Source organism: Gastrolobium bilobum, unplaced genomic scaffold (assembly GCF_033153095.1).
Source record: "Gastrolobium bilobum isolate Gb01-03AN ecotype WA unplaced genomic scaffold, APGP_CSIRO_Gbil_v1 utg35049, whole genome shotgun sequence".
Classification (NCBI taxonomy): Eukaryota; Viridiplantae; Streptophyta; class Magnoliopsida; order Fabales; family Fabaceae; genus Gastrolobium; species Gastrolobium bilobum.
In genome coordinates this window covers 229,210-243,947 of record NW_026896872.1, presented here as the reverse complement: position 1 = coordinate 243,947, position 14,738 = coordinate 229,210, and the positions used below count along the sequence as shown (strand labels likewise).

At 33.4% G+C, this 14,738-nt stretch overlaps 2 protein-coding genes across 3 annotated transcripts; one reads left to right on the top strand and one right to left on the bottom strand.

The window, feature by feature from the left end:
- Nucleotides 1–8,192: 8,192 nt before the first annotated feature.
- LOC133302557 (uncharacterized protein C6C3.02c) lies at nt 8,193–11,498 on the bottom strand. Of its 2 annotated transcripts, none has more exons than XM_061502350.1 (5): nt 11,416–11,498; nt 9,890–9,946; nt 9,664–9,744; nt 9,379–9,554; nt 8,193–8,487 (listed from the first exon to the last, which is right to left on the bottom strand). In XM_061502350.1, exons 1-5 carry the CDS (start codon nt 11,435–11,437, stop codon nt 8,389–8,391), a joined length of 435 nt encoding a protein of 144 aa, XP_061358334.1. In that variant the 5' UTR covers nt 11,438–11,498; the 3' UTR covers nt 8,193–8,388. The 2 variants fall into 2 exon arrangements, with proteins under 2 accessions (XP_061358334.1, XP_061358335.1); XM_061502351.1 differs by having other exon boundaries at nt 11,419–11,482.
- Nucleotides 11,499–12,744: 1,246 nt separating this feature from the next.
- On the top strand, nt 12,745–13,407 carry LOC133302554 (uncharacterized). The gene has a single exon (XM_061502347.1). The coding sequence runs from the start codon at nt 12,745–12,747 to the stop codon at nt 13,405–13,407; it is 663 nt and encodes a 220-aa protein (XP_061358331.1).
- Nucleotides 13,408–14,738: the final 1,331 nt, after the last annotated feature.

The following is a 14,738-nucleotide window of genomic DNA, read 5'->3' as shown; positions in this document are numbered from 1 at the left end:
ATAAAAAAAAGCTGATGTTGCGATGGTGGCTGACCACCGGAACTGAACCAGCGGCGGTGATGTCACCAGCACTAAGCCTGTTGATGATAAGGCTGATAAAGGTACAGCTGAAAAAGAAGATATTTCTTTTATTTGAAAGATTGGTTCAATGACTATTACCCCAAGACAGATAGAGACTAAACCACCGGGCGTTGGTGTTGCTAATAAGGAACCAATTGATGTTCTAACAAAACAAAAGAAAAAAGAATGACGGTAGCGGAAAAAACAAAGGAAAACAAATGACGGCACTGGAGTCATTCATGGAGGATGAAAAATTGCTCTTGATACCATATTAGAAGGTAAAAGAGAAAAAATGAAAAATGTTGATTTCATTGATCGGTTAATTAATTTGTACAATAAAGCTCTTATATAAAAGAGCAAGAGAAAATTCTAGAGTATCATTGAAATACTAAACTACCCTTATACCTAATATCTAATACAACCTTCTGTGGTTCTTATAGACAAGATCATCAAAAGTTGTTTCATCGAGCACATCATCAGGGCTATCTGCCCAATCTCCTTTGTCATGCCATTTTTCTTTTCCTTTTTTTTTAAAAAAAATAAATAAATTCAAAAACTTTTTTCTAGTTTACTTTTTGGGAAATATTACTCTCCTTTCACATAAGACAACTTATCTCATTTTCTCTCACTTTGATTTCTGCACCTCATCTTTTTTTTTCTTTTTTCTTGTAACGGTGGGACCTATCCATTTTCTCTCTACAACATAAGGTAATTATCTTATGTAAAAGGAGATTAATAAAACCCTTACTTTTTTATCATTTATTCTCTTATGATTTTTTATCTTATCACTTATGTTTCTTATGATTTTTTTTTTATCTAAGTCCATTTTTAATACCGTTAAAATTTGGAATAACTTACTTATTTTATCCACATTTTTCCTATATCAAAAGCACTAATCTATCATAAATATGGAAGCTAGATGCTTTTTCTGAAATGTTTTCCTTGCTCTCTTTTTTTTTTTGGTTTTTCAAGGTATCCTCCAGCCGACAGCCGAAGACTAATCTTTTCGAGGTGGAAAATCACATTAAGTGGATAAACCTCTCCCAACAAAGCCTTTTCCATACGCACGACCAAGAATCGAACCCCTGTCAGGGTGCTTAAGGAACTCAGCTGTCTACCAACTGTGCTGGGCTTTGTTGGTGCTTTCCTTGCTCTTTGTTAATAGTATTATTGTTGTTAGATTACTTTCCATTGTTTGATTTTTACAAATGCCTTAGAATTAGGCACGTTTCAACTGGCTTTTATTATTCATTACTCCATATATGTTCTGCCTAAAAGAAATTCTTCAATGTTAAAGTTATATTCAAATACTAAATAATAACGTACATGGCTATTATAACATGAGTTAAATGATTTAATAAGAATATTTTTACATTAGTTATGTCTAAGATTCTCATATGCTAAACAATCAAATTAGAACAAATGCATCTATTCACCAATGTCTTTATTGCTATAAAACGTTCAGAGTAATAGATTGACCAGGAAGAACTGATGCTCGGTGAAAACCCAAACATAAGTTCAAGGGAAAGGCTTGATTTTTTAAATAAACATAATTATCATTAACAATAAAAAGAGTAGTAAGTGTACTCTTGGGCCTAGATGAGCTTGAAGGATATGAGAGCAAAATATTGAAGAACAAGTGTATAACAACTGAGGAGCAATTAATCACTTATAGAGCAAATCTACACAAGCTGTGCAATTGTACACATCAAGAAATACAGGATTTCATATGACTTCTAGATTATCGCCCTCATGGAATAATTGTAAAAGTGACGTAGAAAGAAATGTGGATAAGAAAATGAAAACAAAGAGCAACAAAAAGTAAGAGCACTTCTTTGAAGGATCCAATTTGTTCTAAGTTCTAGGTTCACCAAAAAGCACTTTTCATCTGATTGAACAAAGTCAAGGAATCTGTAATGACTAAACACTGGGTTTTTCCTTTTTAGAACTTAATTGAATGTGCCTCGAAAGAAATCAAAGAATTAGTAGAATTGAGAACCACAAACAATAGAGGTGTGCATGAAGCGGTTCATAACCGATTTTGATAAAATTCGAACCTAACCGATTTTAAATGGTTTGGTTGTCAAACCAAACCGTTTTTATTTTTTAAAACCGGTTTTTATTTATCCAAACCGGTTTCAAAACCGATTTTAAACGGGTTTTAATTCAAAGCCGATTTTAAATCAAAACCGATTATGAACCATATAAACTGATTATGAAGTTTAAAACCGGTTTTATAACAATTTCAAAATTTATTTTTGTTGAATTGTGCTTTTTTTTTAAATAAAATAAAAGATACCTTTATTATTTTTGAAATATCCGATGGGAATATAGCAAGGCAAATGCTATAGGTCATTAAACAAAGAGATTTTATTTTTATTGTTTATACTTCTCAAAGCATAGCGTTGGACAGTAATTGTTCAAAGAGACAGTTCCAGATTAAATATCCGGAATAGCTCATCCAAGGTTGAATTACCAAAATGTGATATATTTATTTTATATATGAATTATGTCTATGAAAATGGTGAGATTTGTAATGCTTCCTTTACCATGGTACTTGTCTGTTATTTTTTCTGCATATGGGTATCCACGGCCTTTTTCAGTGACAACGTGGATTAGTACACGTCACTTGGAGTAAATAAAAACGGTTTAAGACCAAAATAAATGGATATCCAATTGTCTTTTTTGGATCGGTAACGAAACGGATCTAGAAAATAAAAAGTGGTTTGACATAAAACCAGTTTTTAGAAAAACAAGTTTTTTAAATGTGGTCCGGTTTTGTTACGGATCGGTTTGGGTATTTTGGATATTTTGAATACTCCTAACAAACAAGGACAAAAGAAGGTCGGAGCAACAACGATAATTTATTAATAAGAAAGTTCATGAAAGAAATGAAGAGCAAAAGTAAAAATTGTTTAGGGATTTTTATCAGATGACAAAAAGTAGATGAAAATAACTTTGGTTCAAGTTTAAGAAAACGTAAGCATGAGGTTAACATTTTCACCATCTTGGTCATTATTACAATGTCATAAGTTTTCAAAAATAAAATGTGCTCCCAGCGCTATTATGGGTACGGAGATAGATTACTCTATCTACATGTCTTATGCTCCATAAGCAACTAAAGCAAAAAGGCATTACTTGCTCCAAATTACTTTAGGAGTCTCAAGTTGAAACTCTGGGAGATTATGTTTGCCTCCTTCGAAGAAGTGTGGCTAAAGAGATCACTAACAAAAGTGATTTATACACAACTGTGCTCCTCATTTTGGATATTCCTCTCTGAGAGAGAAAATGTCGTAAAACTCCTAACATTGCTCCACACTCCCTTGTGAGGGTTTCATCTACCAGGTTAGCCAAGGATGAGGTTGCAAACTAAGGGGTTTCACAGCATTAGAACATTATACCAAGAAACAACACACATTTCATTAAAGAAAATATATTTTCATTAATTACAAGTTTAATCTAAGACAAAGAGAGCTACTTTTATTTCACCCTTAGCCTACTAAAGTAACTTAGCTCATGCTCAGGAGCATGATGAAAACATAAAAATAGAAAAACTACTAAAAAAACTAAGGTAACGATAATGGTGGTTGAGCTGAAGAAGATGGTGACGCAAGGTAGGGTATTCTCTTTTATTTGTAGGTGTTGATCCCTTTCTAGCTGCTCGCAGCACTTGATTAGATCAAAGGTTGAGAATTCCTTAGGGTGGTGTTTGGTTGGGGACTTTTAGTTAGTATCCCAGCAAAGTGCATGTGGGTAACTGAGTTCTCCACGTTTGGTTGAGGGATTACCCAAAATTTAGCCATCAAAGTTCCTTCCCCAGCTATCTGCGTTTTAGTGTAAATGAGGACAATTTCTACTGTTGAAGAAACCCTTTTCAACCATGGTATTATTGAATAATATCGGACAACTTGAAAAGGGGACAATTTTTTTGACAAAGTAGCCCCTCATCTTATCCACGGAAGAAAATCTCAGCCACATGCCAAATCTAACTAGCTGGGGAATTTTGACTTGGTTCCCATTTGTTTCAGAATTCCAAACTAGGCTGCTATTCAACCAAGCATTCAGCCGAGGTCTTCAAATCCAGCGCATTCCGGCTGGTGGCAAGAAGCATAAGCAGGGCTGAACCAAACCCATGTGTAGCATTTTATTTCAGACAGAATATCATATAAGAGTTATAGTATACTGAGAAATTTCAGCAAAATTATGTCACAAAGCGTATACCCAATATGAACTGTGTATGGCTTATCACAATATCTGTTAGTTCTAACAATAGCTCTGGGTAAAAAAGGTCGGTTTGTTTATATTTGTTAGTGGGAGAACAATACTTCGAACCAGTGTTAACAAATACAGGGTTATTCAATTGGGGATTCTTTTGTAATTTGATTAAATTTTTCCATCTATATTTTATCTTCAACCAAACACACATTCAGTAATTTAACTCAATTTTCCTGGTAAAATTTTGCCCAACCAAACAACATTTTTTAAACTTTCCTATATAACTCACTTTCCCCTCAGATACCTAGTAATTATATTTTCCTAGCAAAAAAATATTTCTCCCAAACCAAACACTACCTAAATGCTCTCCAATCAGAGGTCTACTCCTTAACATGTCAGCCCTATCCATTCTCTTGGTCCACTTCTTTTTCCACTTTTTACTGAAATTCTTGATGCTTAGATGCTACGTAACATTGCAACATTCTTCCTTTGTTATCGCTGATGTGGCGACTCCTGGTTGGTCACTTTCTGCGGCAAAAGATGCTTTTTGGTTGTTTTTTATTTTATTGTCTTTTCCTAATTTTTTTTTTCCCTCCAAGTTGCCTCAACTAGGGCCGGCAAAATGGGCTGAGCTCGCCGGGCTGGCCCGCCCCGCCTGCCAAATGGGGCGGGCTGGGTTGAGTCTTTCAACCCATCAGCCCGCCAAACCCGCCCCGCCAAACCCGCCAGCCCATATGGGTCAGCCCGCCAAGTCATTTTTTTTTTTTTTTTTAGGATACCCAATTGTTATGTAGCTCCGTATCTTAGATTTCTCTGCTTGCAAGTGGCTTTTTTGAATTGTTGTGGACTGCTCATACAACACTTTGTTACTTGTTTTGTTATTCTATTTTATCCTGATATGATTTTATTTTTTTATTATTATTTTTGGATTGAAAGATGCATATTTATATACAGATTATTAAACACTGATCTTCTTGGTTTCATAAGCACATTAGGATTTTATACAGATTTTTGTATGCTTTTATGCAGATTTTTTTATGTGATTTTATGCAGAATTTAATTTTTTGTATTTTATTTTTATATTTTTTTTTTATTTTAGGCGGGCTGGCCCGTAGCCCGCCAGCCCACTCATAAAACGGGCCGGGTTACTCAATTCAACCCATTTTGTCAAAACGAGCCGGGGCGGGCCAGTCCATTTTGGGCGGGCTAGTGGCGGGCCGGGGCGGGCTGGCCCATATTGCCAGCCCTAGCCTCAACATTGGTCTTCTTTAATTTGGAGTTGGGTTTTGTCAAAGAGTAAAACAACCCATTAATCCTAACAGAATCAAACTGAAATACTCTCTGTAGTTATCTAGTTCCGGATTTAGCAATTGCTCTAGCCAATTTACCATTAAAAGTGCTACTGGAGACAAACTTGGTAAAAAGCAATAAAACTTAATAGCAAACTGGGGAATTTAAACAATAAATGCAATGGATAGCGCTTTATTTTTTAGGCCTATCATGTACAATCTTATTTCTATTTGATGATATATTCCCCCTTTTTCTTGTCCCATCTTTTAAGTTTTATGGTTTGAATTATCTGATTCGTCTTGAAGTTGTATAAAACATATAATTTCTCCTATAAGTTTTATGTTTTTGATGGTGGTAAAATATGAATAAAATGAGCAAGTTAGTTCAAATTTTAATGGTGTTAAAAATAAAGTTAGATAAAAAAAAAATAATAAGAGAAATAAGTAATAAATAAAATCATAGTAAAATAAATGATAAAAAAATAAATCACATGAAATTTTTTAGTTTCCTTTTTTAACCTCTGCTTGTTTACTGTAGCTATGTTTCATTCTTTTTGAAATTCTCAAGGGATTTTCAACCAAAAAAAAAAAAAAAATCTTATGGGATTGTCTAGGTACACGTGCACGTCCACGTAGAGAATTGTCCCTTTCATTTTCAATTTTTTTTTAATTTCTTAATGTATTTTTTATTTTTTTTGTTGTGAATTCTTTTTTACAATCTAGACAAAATCAAATGTCCCACACCAAAAAAAAAAAAAATTGTTTACTGGACAGACACAATCTTAGATTCCAAGATATACTTTTCTAGACGAAAGGAAATTCTCACGATATTTTCAAAGTATATATTCTAGATACCAAAATTAGAAACATAACAAAATATCAAATCAGCAGTAAACTTTTTTATTATTTTAAAACTTATACAGATGCACACTCGTACTCTCGATGAAGTAGGTAACTGTGATCAAAACTTTAAAGACTAGATCATATGCATCGACTGATGTTCAAGCATAACTTCAATAAATAGCCATTTAAAAATTTATTTATTAGGCTATGTTTAAATGAAAGATAAAAAAAAATAAAAAATAAATGAATAAAATAAAATAATACTATCTGTCTTAGTTTGAATTTTTTACAATTAAGTAAAAAGAAGGAGTGAAATCAATTTTATTTCTTTTGATCTCGTACTCTCTTTTTTTTTTTTTTTCTCTCGAGTTTGAAATGATTGAATAGAATAATTTCTTCAAGAAGTTATTCGGTAGCCCATATGACAAGCAAAAACCAAGATAGAAACGTATGTAGTAAGTTTACCTTACAAACCATGTGTTTGATTTTGGCAAGAGAAAATGACCGTCAAATGTTACTGCTCGAGCCATCTTCCGCTGGTGACGGCAAGTTTGTTAAAATAAATTAATCTCACCTCGATAGATACTTAATTTTTTAAAGAATTATTTTAATATAAAATCATTATTTAATGAATAAACACCAATATTTAATATATGAATATAATTAAAAGTTATAAATCTCGTATTTTTGATATAAAGATATGAGAATGAAAAACTTATAATTCATATCATTTCAATCCTTTTATTAGAATTTTCAAATAATAAAATTTAAAATTCTCTTCACTTCATTATAAGTGTCCAAACAATGCATATAAAATTATTCTGCTCGATCTCGCTCATGCTATCCCATTCCATTTTATTCAATCTACCCTTAAATATCCAAACAAATACTTGAAAACTTACCATGAATTCTTTTTCGTTTTCTACTTTGACTGAGCCATAACTATAAATTAATCTCGTTAAGAGCAACCTTGAGTTATACATAAGCCCAGTACACATAGTGTCCACCCCATACCATAACCCATTATGAGCCAACATTGCTGTTACGGCGGAGTATAGCACTCAGAAATTGTGATACTTAAGGGGCGGTAGAAGAAAAATTTAAAAATATAAATTTTACATTAAATTTACAAAAAAATTTAATTTCCCGAAAATCCTAAAAAAACCATCGTACCAAACATCCCCTACATCCCCTTAGTGTCCATTTATATGAACTTTTGTTTCTAAAAAAATTGCTTTTTTAAAAATAAAAATCCTTTTGAAAAATTTTAGATGTTTGAATAACAACTTTAAACAAAAGCAATATTTAAAATAAAAATTAAAATACTGCATTTTTTTTCTAGCCAGTAGTGATTGCTTTTGAAAAAAAACAGAAATTAAAAGATGATATAATTTTTTTTTGAAAAAAAATAATTAAAATTTTAAAATACAATTAACCTTATCCTATCATATTTATTTTATCTCTCCTTATCCTACGATCATATTATTTTATCTCTTTTTTATTATAATTTTATATATAAAAAATGCTTTTTATTTTATTTTAACATCTAAACTTTTTTTATGTAAAAGCAATTTTCAGATCATACATTCAAACATAAAATAACTATATCTTCTTAAAAAAATAATACATAAAAAGTCATTTTTTAAAAAACTCATCCACACGAACCCTTTACCCACCTATACAATTTTCAAATTCTCCAAGAAGGACCCAATTTGTAACTTAAAATCTTTTACTTATTGACCAATTATTCAAGCAAATCCAAACATAATGATATACCAGCGGAAATTTCAATCCAAACAGCAACAAATTATAAGTATTAAGAAGCAATATGGCAACATATTGATACTGATTTCATTTCAGTTTGTCAGCATCACCCAAAAAAATTATATTTTATTAAAATGCAGTCCTTAGCCACTAAGTACTTTTCTAACCATGAGAGGCACATGACACTAATGCCCCAGAACAGGCAAAGGTGTAGCTGTTACACTCGCAGAGAAGCTCCGGAGTTCTTCCTGCACTCTGCTAGCATATCCATGTAGAACTGGCACTTGCTAATGTCATTCCCATAGCCGTTCAGGCACTGCAATCAAATGAACATGAACATCATCAACTGAGGTAATATTCTCTTAATAATTTTACACAAGCAAATTCATGTAGACAGTGAAGTATATTTAATCTAAAACACGAGGTAATACAAATATACAAAAACACGAGATAATACAAACATACATATATCAATTAATACAAGAGTTGCCACTGCTTGTATGACAAATAATATGATGACTATCATAAAATGGAGGTACTAATCCTATTGAATCTCAAATTGTTTTGAAATACCTCAACGGTTATGGATTTACTCAGCTAAAACCTCAAGGATGTCAAAATATTACAACAAAACCCATAAGGATCAGGATCAGGAAGCAAAATATAGACGAGTTACTATTAATAGATTAACACACATTCTGAGAACAGTGGCATAGTCGTACACTACAGTAATTTTTATGAAAATCATCATGAACAGAAAGAACTCAACAGAACAGTATCATATTGCTTGACACAATGCAGAATTAAAGAAGTTATGACCAATGAAATTCTTTACATAAGAGGCACAACCTAATAAATACACTGATATACCATACATAAGAAGTTCAAAACCCCACATTCGCCTTATAAATGAAAAAGAAATAGATTATATCAACAATTCTCCGCAGTCTGTTAGTATTGATTAGTTACCAAACAGTGGAAGATAAATTTTATCTCTCCCACATCTTTTTAAGCTGAAAATTTATTCATCAAGTTTTGAAATTAATATTTGAATGACGCATCTTTGTATTGTAAATACGTACAAGTGTAACTTATGATACTAAATTCAATGTTACTAGCAGGTTGAATATATACCAAAAACACACTATTCCTGAATTAAAATAAAGGAAAAATTTCAAGAAAGAAAGGAACTAGGTAAACAACATACATCCTGGAATGCCTTTGAATGAACACCACATGCATCACCCCCAAAAGTATTTGCAGTGGGTGCAGGAGCAGCAGCAGCAGCCTCACTGACTACAGTTTCATGCTGAATGGTACGAGGACCCATTACTGCATCTACAGCCCTGTGTGCCACTGCACTTCCAGTGCCAAAAGCCACACCTAAAAAATAAAGTGAAGAAAAGAAATTCAGTAACAAATGAGAATATAACAATTCATATTTATAGGGTTCCCCATATGGCAAATGCAACATTAATCATGCTTGACATACCTTGAGCTATGGTTGAACCAATGCCACCAAGCATAGATCCACCGCTACTCTGAACAGGAGCTGGAGGAGGAGCATGGTTGACTGCATCAAGATAACAGTGTAATGTTCATCCAAAAACAATGCCCCACAATTTCTTGTTGGAAGACAAAAAATGTATCTACTCAAAGCTTAGAAGTTTATGCAAAGGTTAGCCTGTTTTTTTATTGCATTCATGCATCATGCATACCTGGCTGAGGAGCAGGACGGGCTGGTGCTGCCCGTGGAGCAGGACGAGCAGATCTTCCTACAGTAAGCAATAACTCAATAGGATCACATAACTAGAAAACAACATTACAATGCAGAATAAAGATGATCAAATCAATAGTTTACCCCCAAACACATAATATAAACAAATGGCTATATTATGTTTCCATATCATAGCAACAAAAAGTACAAGAGACTAACCAAATCAAAGATAGGAAAATTTCTAAACAATGATACAACATTCATTTCCATCCAAATATTTCAATATTCTCACCACTCGTTGCCCATCTCCATTCCTAAGCACTGGGTTCCAAGGATTTCAATGGTTGACTTGGGTTGGGTGTGCAATTTTTGGGACCTGACCCAATCATGTATGCAGTGGGTTGGGTTTGGGATTTTTCTTTACCTTTAATTTGGTCAAGTCCAACCCACACAAGTGTGAATTGGCCTCTGTTTGTCAAGGATTCAACACACAAAAATAAAAACCAACTAAAATTTAAAACTATATACATACCACAACATGCAGAAGTCCAAACACATGCATTAGCCAATAACAATTGAAAGTATTCACTACATAAATCGAAGTCACAATTAAAACACCATCGAGCAAGATTGTCAAACAGCAAATCAAATTGCAAAACAGAAGACCTAGTTTTTAAATCCTAACTTGATACAGACCCTGAATCGTATTAGTCATAATTAAAAAATAACATTAAACGCATTTTTTCACGTAATAAAAGTGCAGAAGTAAAGAAATAGAATAATTTCCTTATTTCCTTTTCTATGCACACCAAGTATTAGGATTTCTACATTATTTTCACTCTCTCAACATAATATCTAGAAACCAGCAGGAAAAACCCTATTTTATAGGCCGTCTATTTAGTTTCATCTCCCACAGACCCCACCACCCTCAATGTCCTATCACCAGGGGGCAGATGCTCATCATAGCTGGAGTAGCCATATGGCCCCCAAATAGCCCTGAATCAACCCACTGCCACCATATGTTGGTTGGGTTGGGCTGGGCTGGTTTGAGGTTCGACCTAAACCGCACAACCATGACACACATGGCTAACAACAAAATTGATTACAATAATATAACCATCAACATAACTCATAACCCAAACAACCATCAACAGAAATGAGAAACCATAAATCTTTACAGCTTAAATAATTTTTGAATCGATCAAACATATCCACAAAACCATTAACAATTTCCCATAATCCGGGAGAGAAGCAATTAAAATAGCCCTAAAACAAAAACGATTCATGGGTATGAAATTATTCATGCTTACGACTTAGGGGCACAAAGTTCCCAACTTTCTAGAGTAATAAAACAAGGGGAGGTAACAGGAAATGGGAAAATTTTATCGGGAAAAAAAAAAAAAAAAAAAAAACCCTAGAAATCATGGAAGGCGTGCGAAAATACAACAGAAAGATGTTAACAGTAGATTATTATATAAATAATTGGATTTAAGCATGTACGAAAAAGATTTGGGATAGAGATCTTACCACCTGAGCTACGGCGAGGCATGATTGAATTTGAGGAGTAAAAGGAGGCGAAAGCAAGAAAACAAAGGTTTGTGGAAGTTGAAGATGTGAAAAGGTCTATTTAAACCCTTAAATTAAAACCTCTGAAATAGTCGATGGAGACGTGTTTGGTCAGCATTGGTTGATTATCGAAGCATCTAGAATCGAATATGCTGCCATCTATTCATTACCCTACTTAACTTACCTTATTAACTTAGGGTTGATCCTCATCTCTTTACAAGAATTTCAGTAGTCTTCGATCATTATTAATTTAGTGATTCGAACCAATTAAAATCGGATAATTTCAATTATACCTGAATGGAAAGATTACACGAGGCTCGAAACATCAAAAAAAAAAAAAAATTGATGGATATTTGATGAAAAAAATATTTCTTCTGAAAAGATATTTTATCCATGTGATTCTAGGGTTTATGATTAAGAATAAAAAATATTTTATATTTTTTTATATTTCTCTTTATATCATGAATTTTATTAAAATACTCTTTATTTTTAATTTTTAATCTAAAATAATATTATTTTGAAGTTATAAGAAATAATTTTATTTTCTATAACCACCGAAAAAATATCAATCTCATATTCGATTAATAACTTTCTCATTAAAAATAAAAGTATTGTAATTTAACGTCATTTTATAGTGTGTTTTCAAAATATAATAAGTATTTTTGTAATTTTTTTTATACATGGTATTTTCTATTTTTTAATGTATTAAATATTTTACATGTTAATTTGTATTTTTTTATTCATTAACAAGTATTTTAAAGGCATGCTCACTCATTAGTAAATTCTTAAATTTATTGCGTTAGTATGCTATATATTTGAAAGTAAAACTATTATGAAAAGAAAGTAGCTCTGCTAGGGTTTCTAATGTCGACGAAAACAGGGCATGCAATCTTGTCGGAGGAAGCTGATATCCTCCAGAGAAGTAAAAAGAAATACAAAGAAGAAGACGAGCCTTTCAGCCATGAGCAAACAATGGTACCAAAAGAGGAAGAGTGGATGAAAGAGGGTGTGTCCTTTGAAAAAATGTTGATGACGCACAATGGGGAGTGGTCGAGAGAAGATGAACCATTCATCTCAAAATATGAAGAAGAGGGAGAAGAACAAAGGAATGTCGATGGAGGTGAAATATAACCTGAAGTAATCTAGGAGTTAGATAAGGATGGCCGTACGAATTTCAAGCTCTCTGATGCTTTCAAGAAGAAAGCGTGGAAGCCATGGAGAAAGGCTCTGTTTGTAAAATTGCTGGGTAAGAAACTGCCTTTGTCTTTCATGAAAAAAAGATTAGAAAATATGTTGGCAAGGGAAGGTAAGGTTTTTATTACTGATGTAGAGAACAGATTCTTTCTGGTTAGATTTTCAAATCAGAAAGATTTAGATTATGCACTTATAGCGAGTCCTTGGGTAATCATGGATCATTATCTTGCTATCAGATCATGGGAACCTGATTTCCAACCTTATCAAGTAGCAATTAATAGGATCGCAGCGTGGGTTCGTTTGCCAGGTTTTCTTATTGAGTATGTTAATTCAGGGCTGATGAAAGAGATTGGCAATTGGTTAGGAAAATTCATTAAAGTTGATGCAGCAACAACTTCGATGGCTAGAGGAAGATTTGCTCGAATGTGTATTGAATTGGACCTGACAAAGCCTCTGCAAACTGAGTACAAGTTAGAGGAAAGAATCAAACAAGTTGAATATGAAGGGCTTCATCTTGTCTGCTACTCTTGTGGGCAATATAGTCATGGAATAGAAAATTGCCCACAGAAATGCTCCCAAGAAGCTGATGTATCATCTGAGGAAAGGAATATGGAAGATCAGAATAGGGAAGCTGACCCCAAAGAGACACAAGAAATAGAGGTGGTAGATCAAAAAACAGATAATAAATATGGACCTTGGATGCTGGTTAGCAATCTGAAAAGATACAACATTAGCAATGTAGCAGCACCAAAAAGATAAGAGGGTATTAATTCACCTAAACCATCATGGATAGCATCTTCAAGATATGCTATTCTTGAAAAAGACACCAAAGAGCAGGAAATGGAAGGTGACCAGGTCAGAATAGAAGTGGAGTCTAATGGGCAGGGCAGAAGTACTCAAACCAGATCAGTCAACATGAATAAAAAGAAACAGTCGAAGAATGAATATAAGGTGGTGGAAACTAACAATGAATTCAAGCTAGTTGGAGGGACTGGTGAGACAATGAAGGATGATAGCAACAGAGGTAGCATGCAATATTCGGATGGTGAGATAACTGGAGCCAAGTATAAGCCAGAGCCAATTGAAAATCCTTACCTGTCAATAAAATCAACAAGCAAGAAGAATAAAAAAATAGTGCAAAAAGTGTTCAATAGAAATGGGCCCCCTTCAATCCAAAGAAAGCAAAGTGAAGATGGTATTAATGATTCCTTGGTTGCTAATCATCAAGTAGCTAAAATTGATATCCTTCAGGCTCCAAGGCCTCCTGACCCGATAATCCAAGAAATGGAGCAAGATGGTATAGAGCGAAGTCTAAATGAAGTTGATGAACAAAATGGGAACTTTTCAGCCATGGAAGAGGAGACACAAGTACTCTATAACCCTGTAAACACCTCTTAATTTATTTATGTCTATTATTTTTTGGAATGTTAGAGGCGCTGCAAGTAGGGATTTAAGTAGAATTTTGAAAAGTTTGGTGCGTCAGTACCGAATTTCCTGTGTGGTTTTATTGGAGCCAAGAAACAATAGTAATATTGGTTTAAACATCACAAAGAAGTGTGGATTTGACAGTAAATGTGTAGAAGAAGCTCATGGATTTGTTGGGGGTATTTGGATCATGTGGGCATCATTCAAAATTCAAGTGGATCCTTGTTATCAAAAAAAAAAAATTCAAGTGGATCCAATTACCCAAACAGATTAGATGATACATACAAAAATAACTCTTAACAATGGGGAAAAATTTTTGTGCATAACCATTTACGCTAGCCCAAGAGAAGCTCAAAGACATTGCTTATGGAATGAATTGAAATCAATTAGCAGAAATGTATCAGAGCCTTGGATAGTTGGTGGGGACTTTAATGAAATTACAACTATATAGGGAGAGAAAAAAGGGGATCACCACCAATTTTGCTCAAGATGTCAACGTTTAAAGATATTTTAGAGGAATGTCAACTTGATGATTTGGATTTCACAGGTTCAAAATTTACTTGACAAAAGTAACCTTGACAGAGTTTATAAAAGACTGGACATAATTGTGGCCAACCTTCCTTGGAGAATTGGATTTGAGGATGCTAAAGTAGCTCACCTTCCTA

Excerpts from the sequence above, each read along its gene's own strand:
- LOC133302557 (XM_061502350.1), bottom strand. The coding sequence starts at position 11,437 with ATGCCTCGCCGTAGCTCAGGTG. Across the intron at positions 9,947-11,415 it reads GCCTCGCCGTAGCTCAGGTG|GAAGATCTGCTCGTCCTGCT; the intron begins GTAAGATCTCTA and ends TGCTTACTGTAG. Across the intron at positions 8,488-9,378 it reads ATTCAAAGGCATTCCAGGAT|TGCCTGAACGGCTATGGGAA; the intron begins GTATGTTGTTTA and ends ATTTGATTGCAG.
- LOC133302554 (XM_061502347.1), top strand. The coding sequence starts at position 12,745 with ATGTTGGCAAGGGAAGGTAAGGTTTTTATTACTGATGTAGAGAACAGA.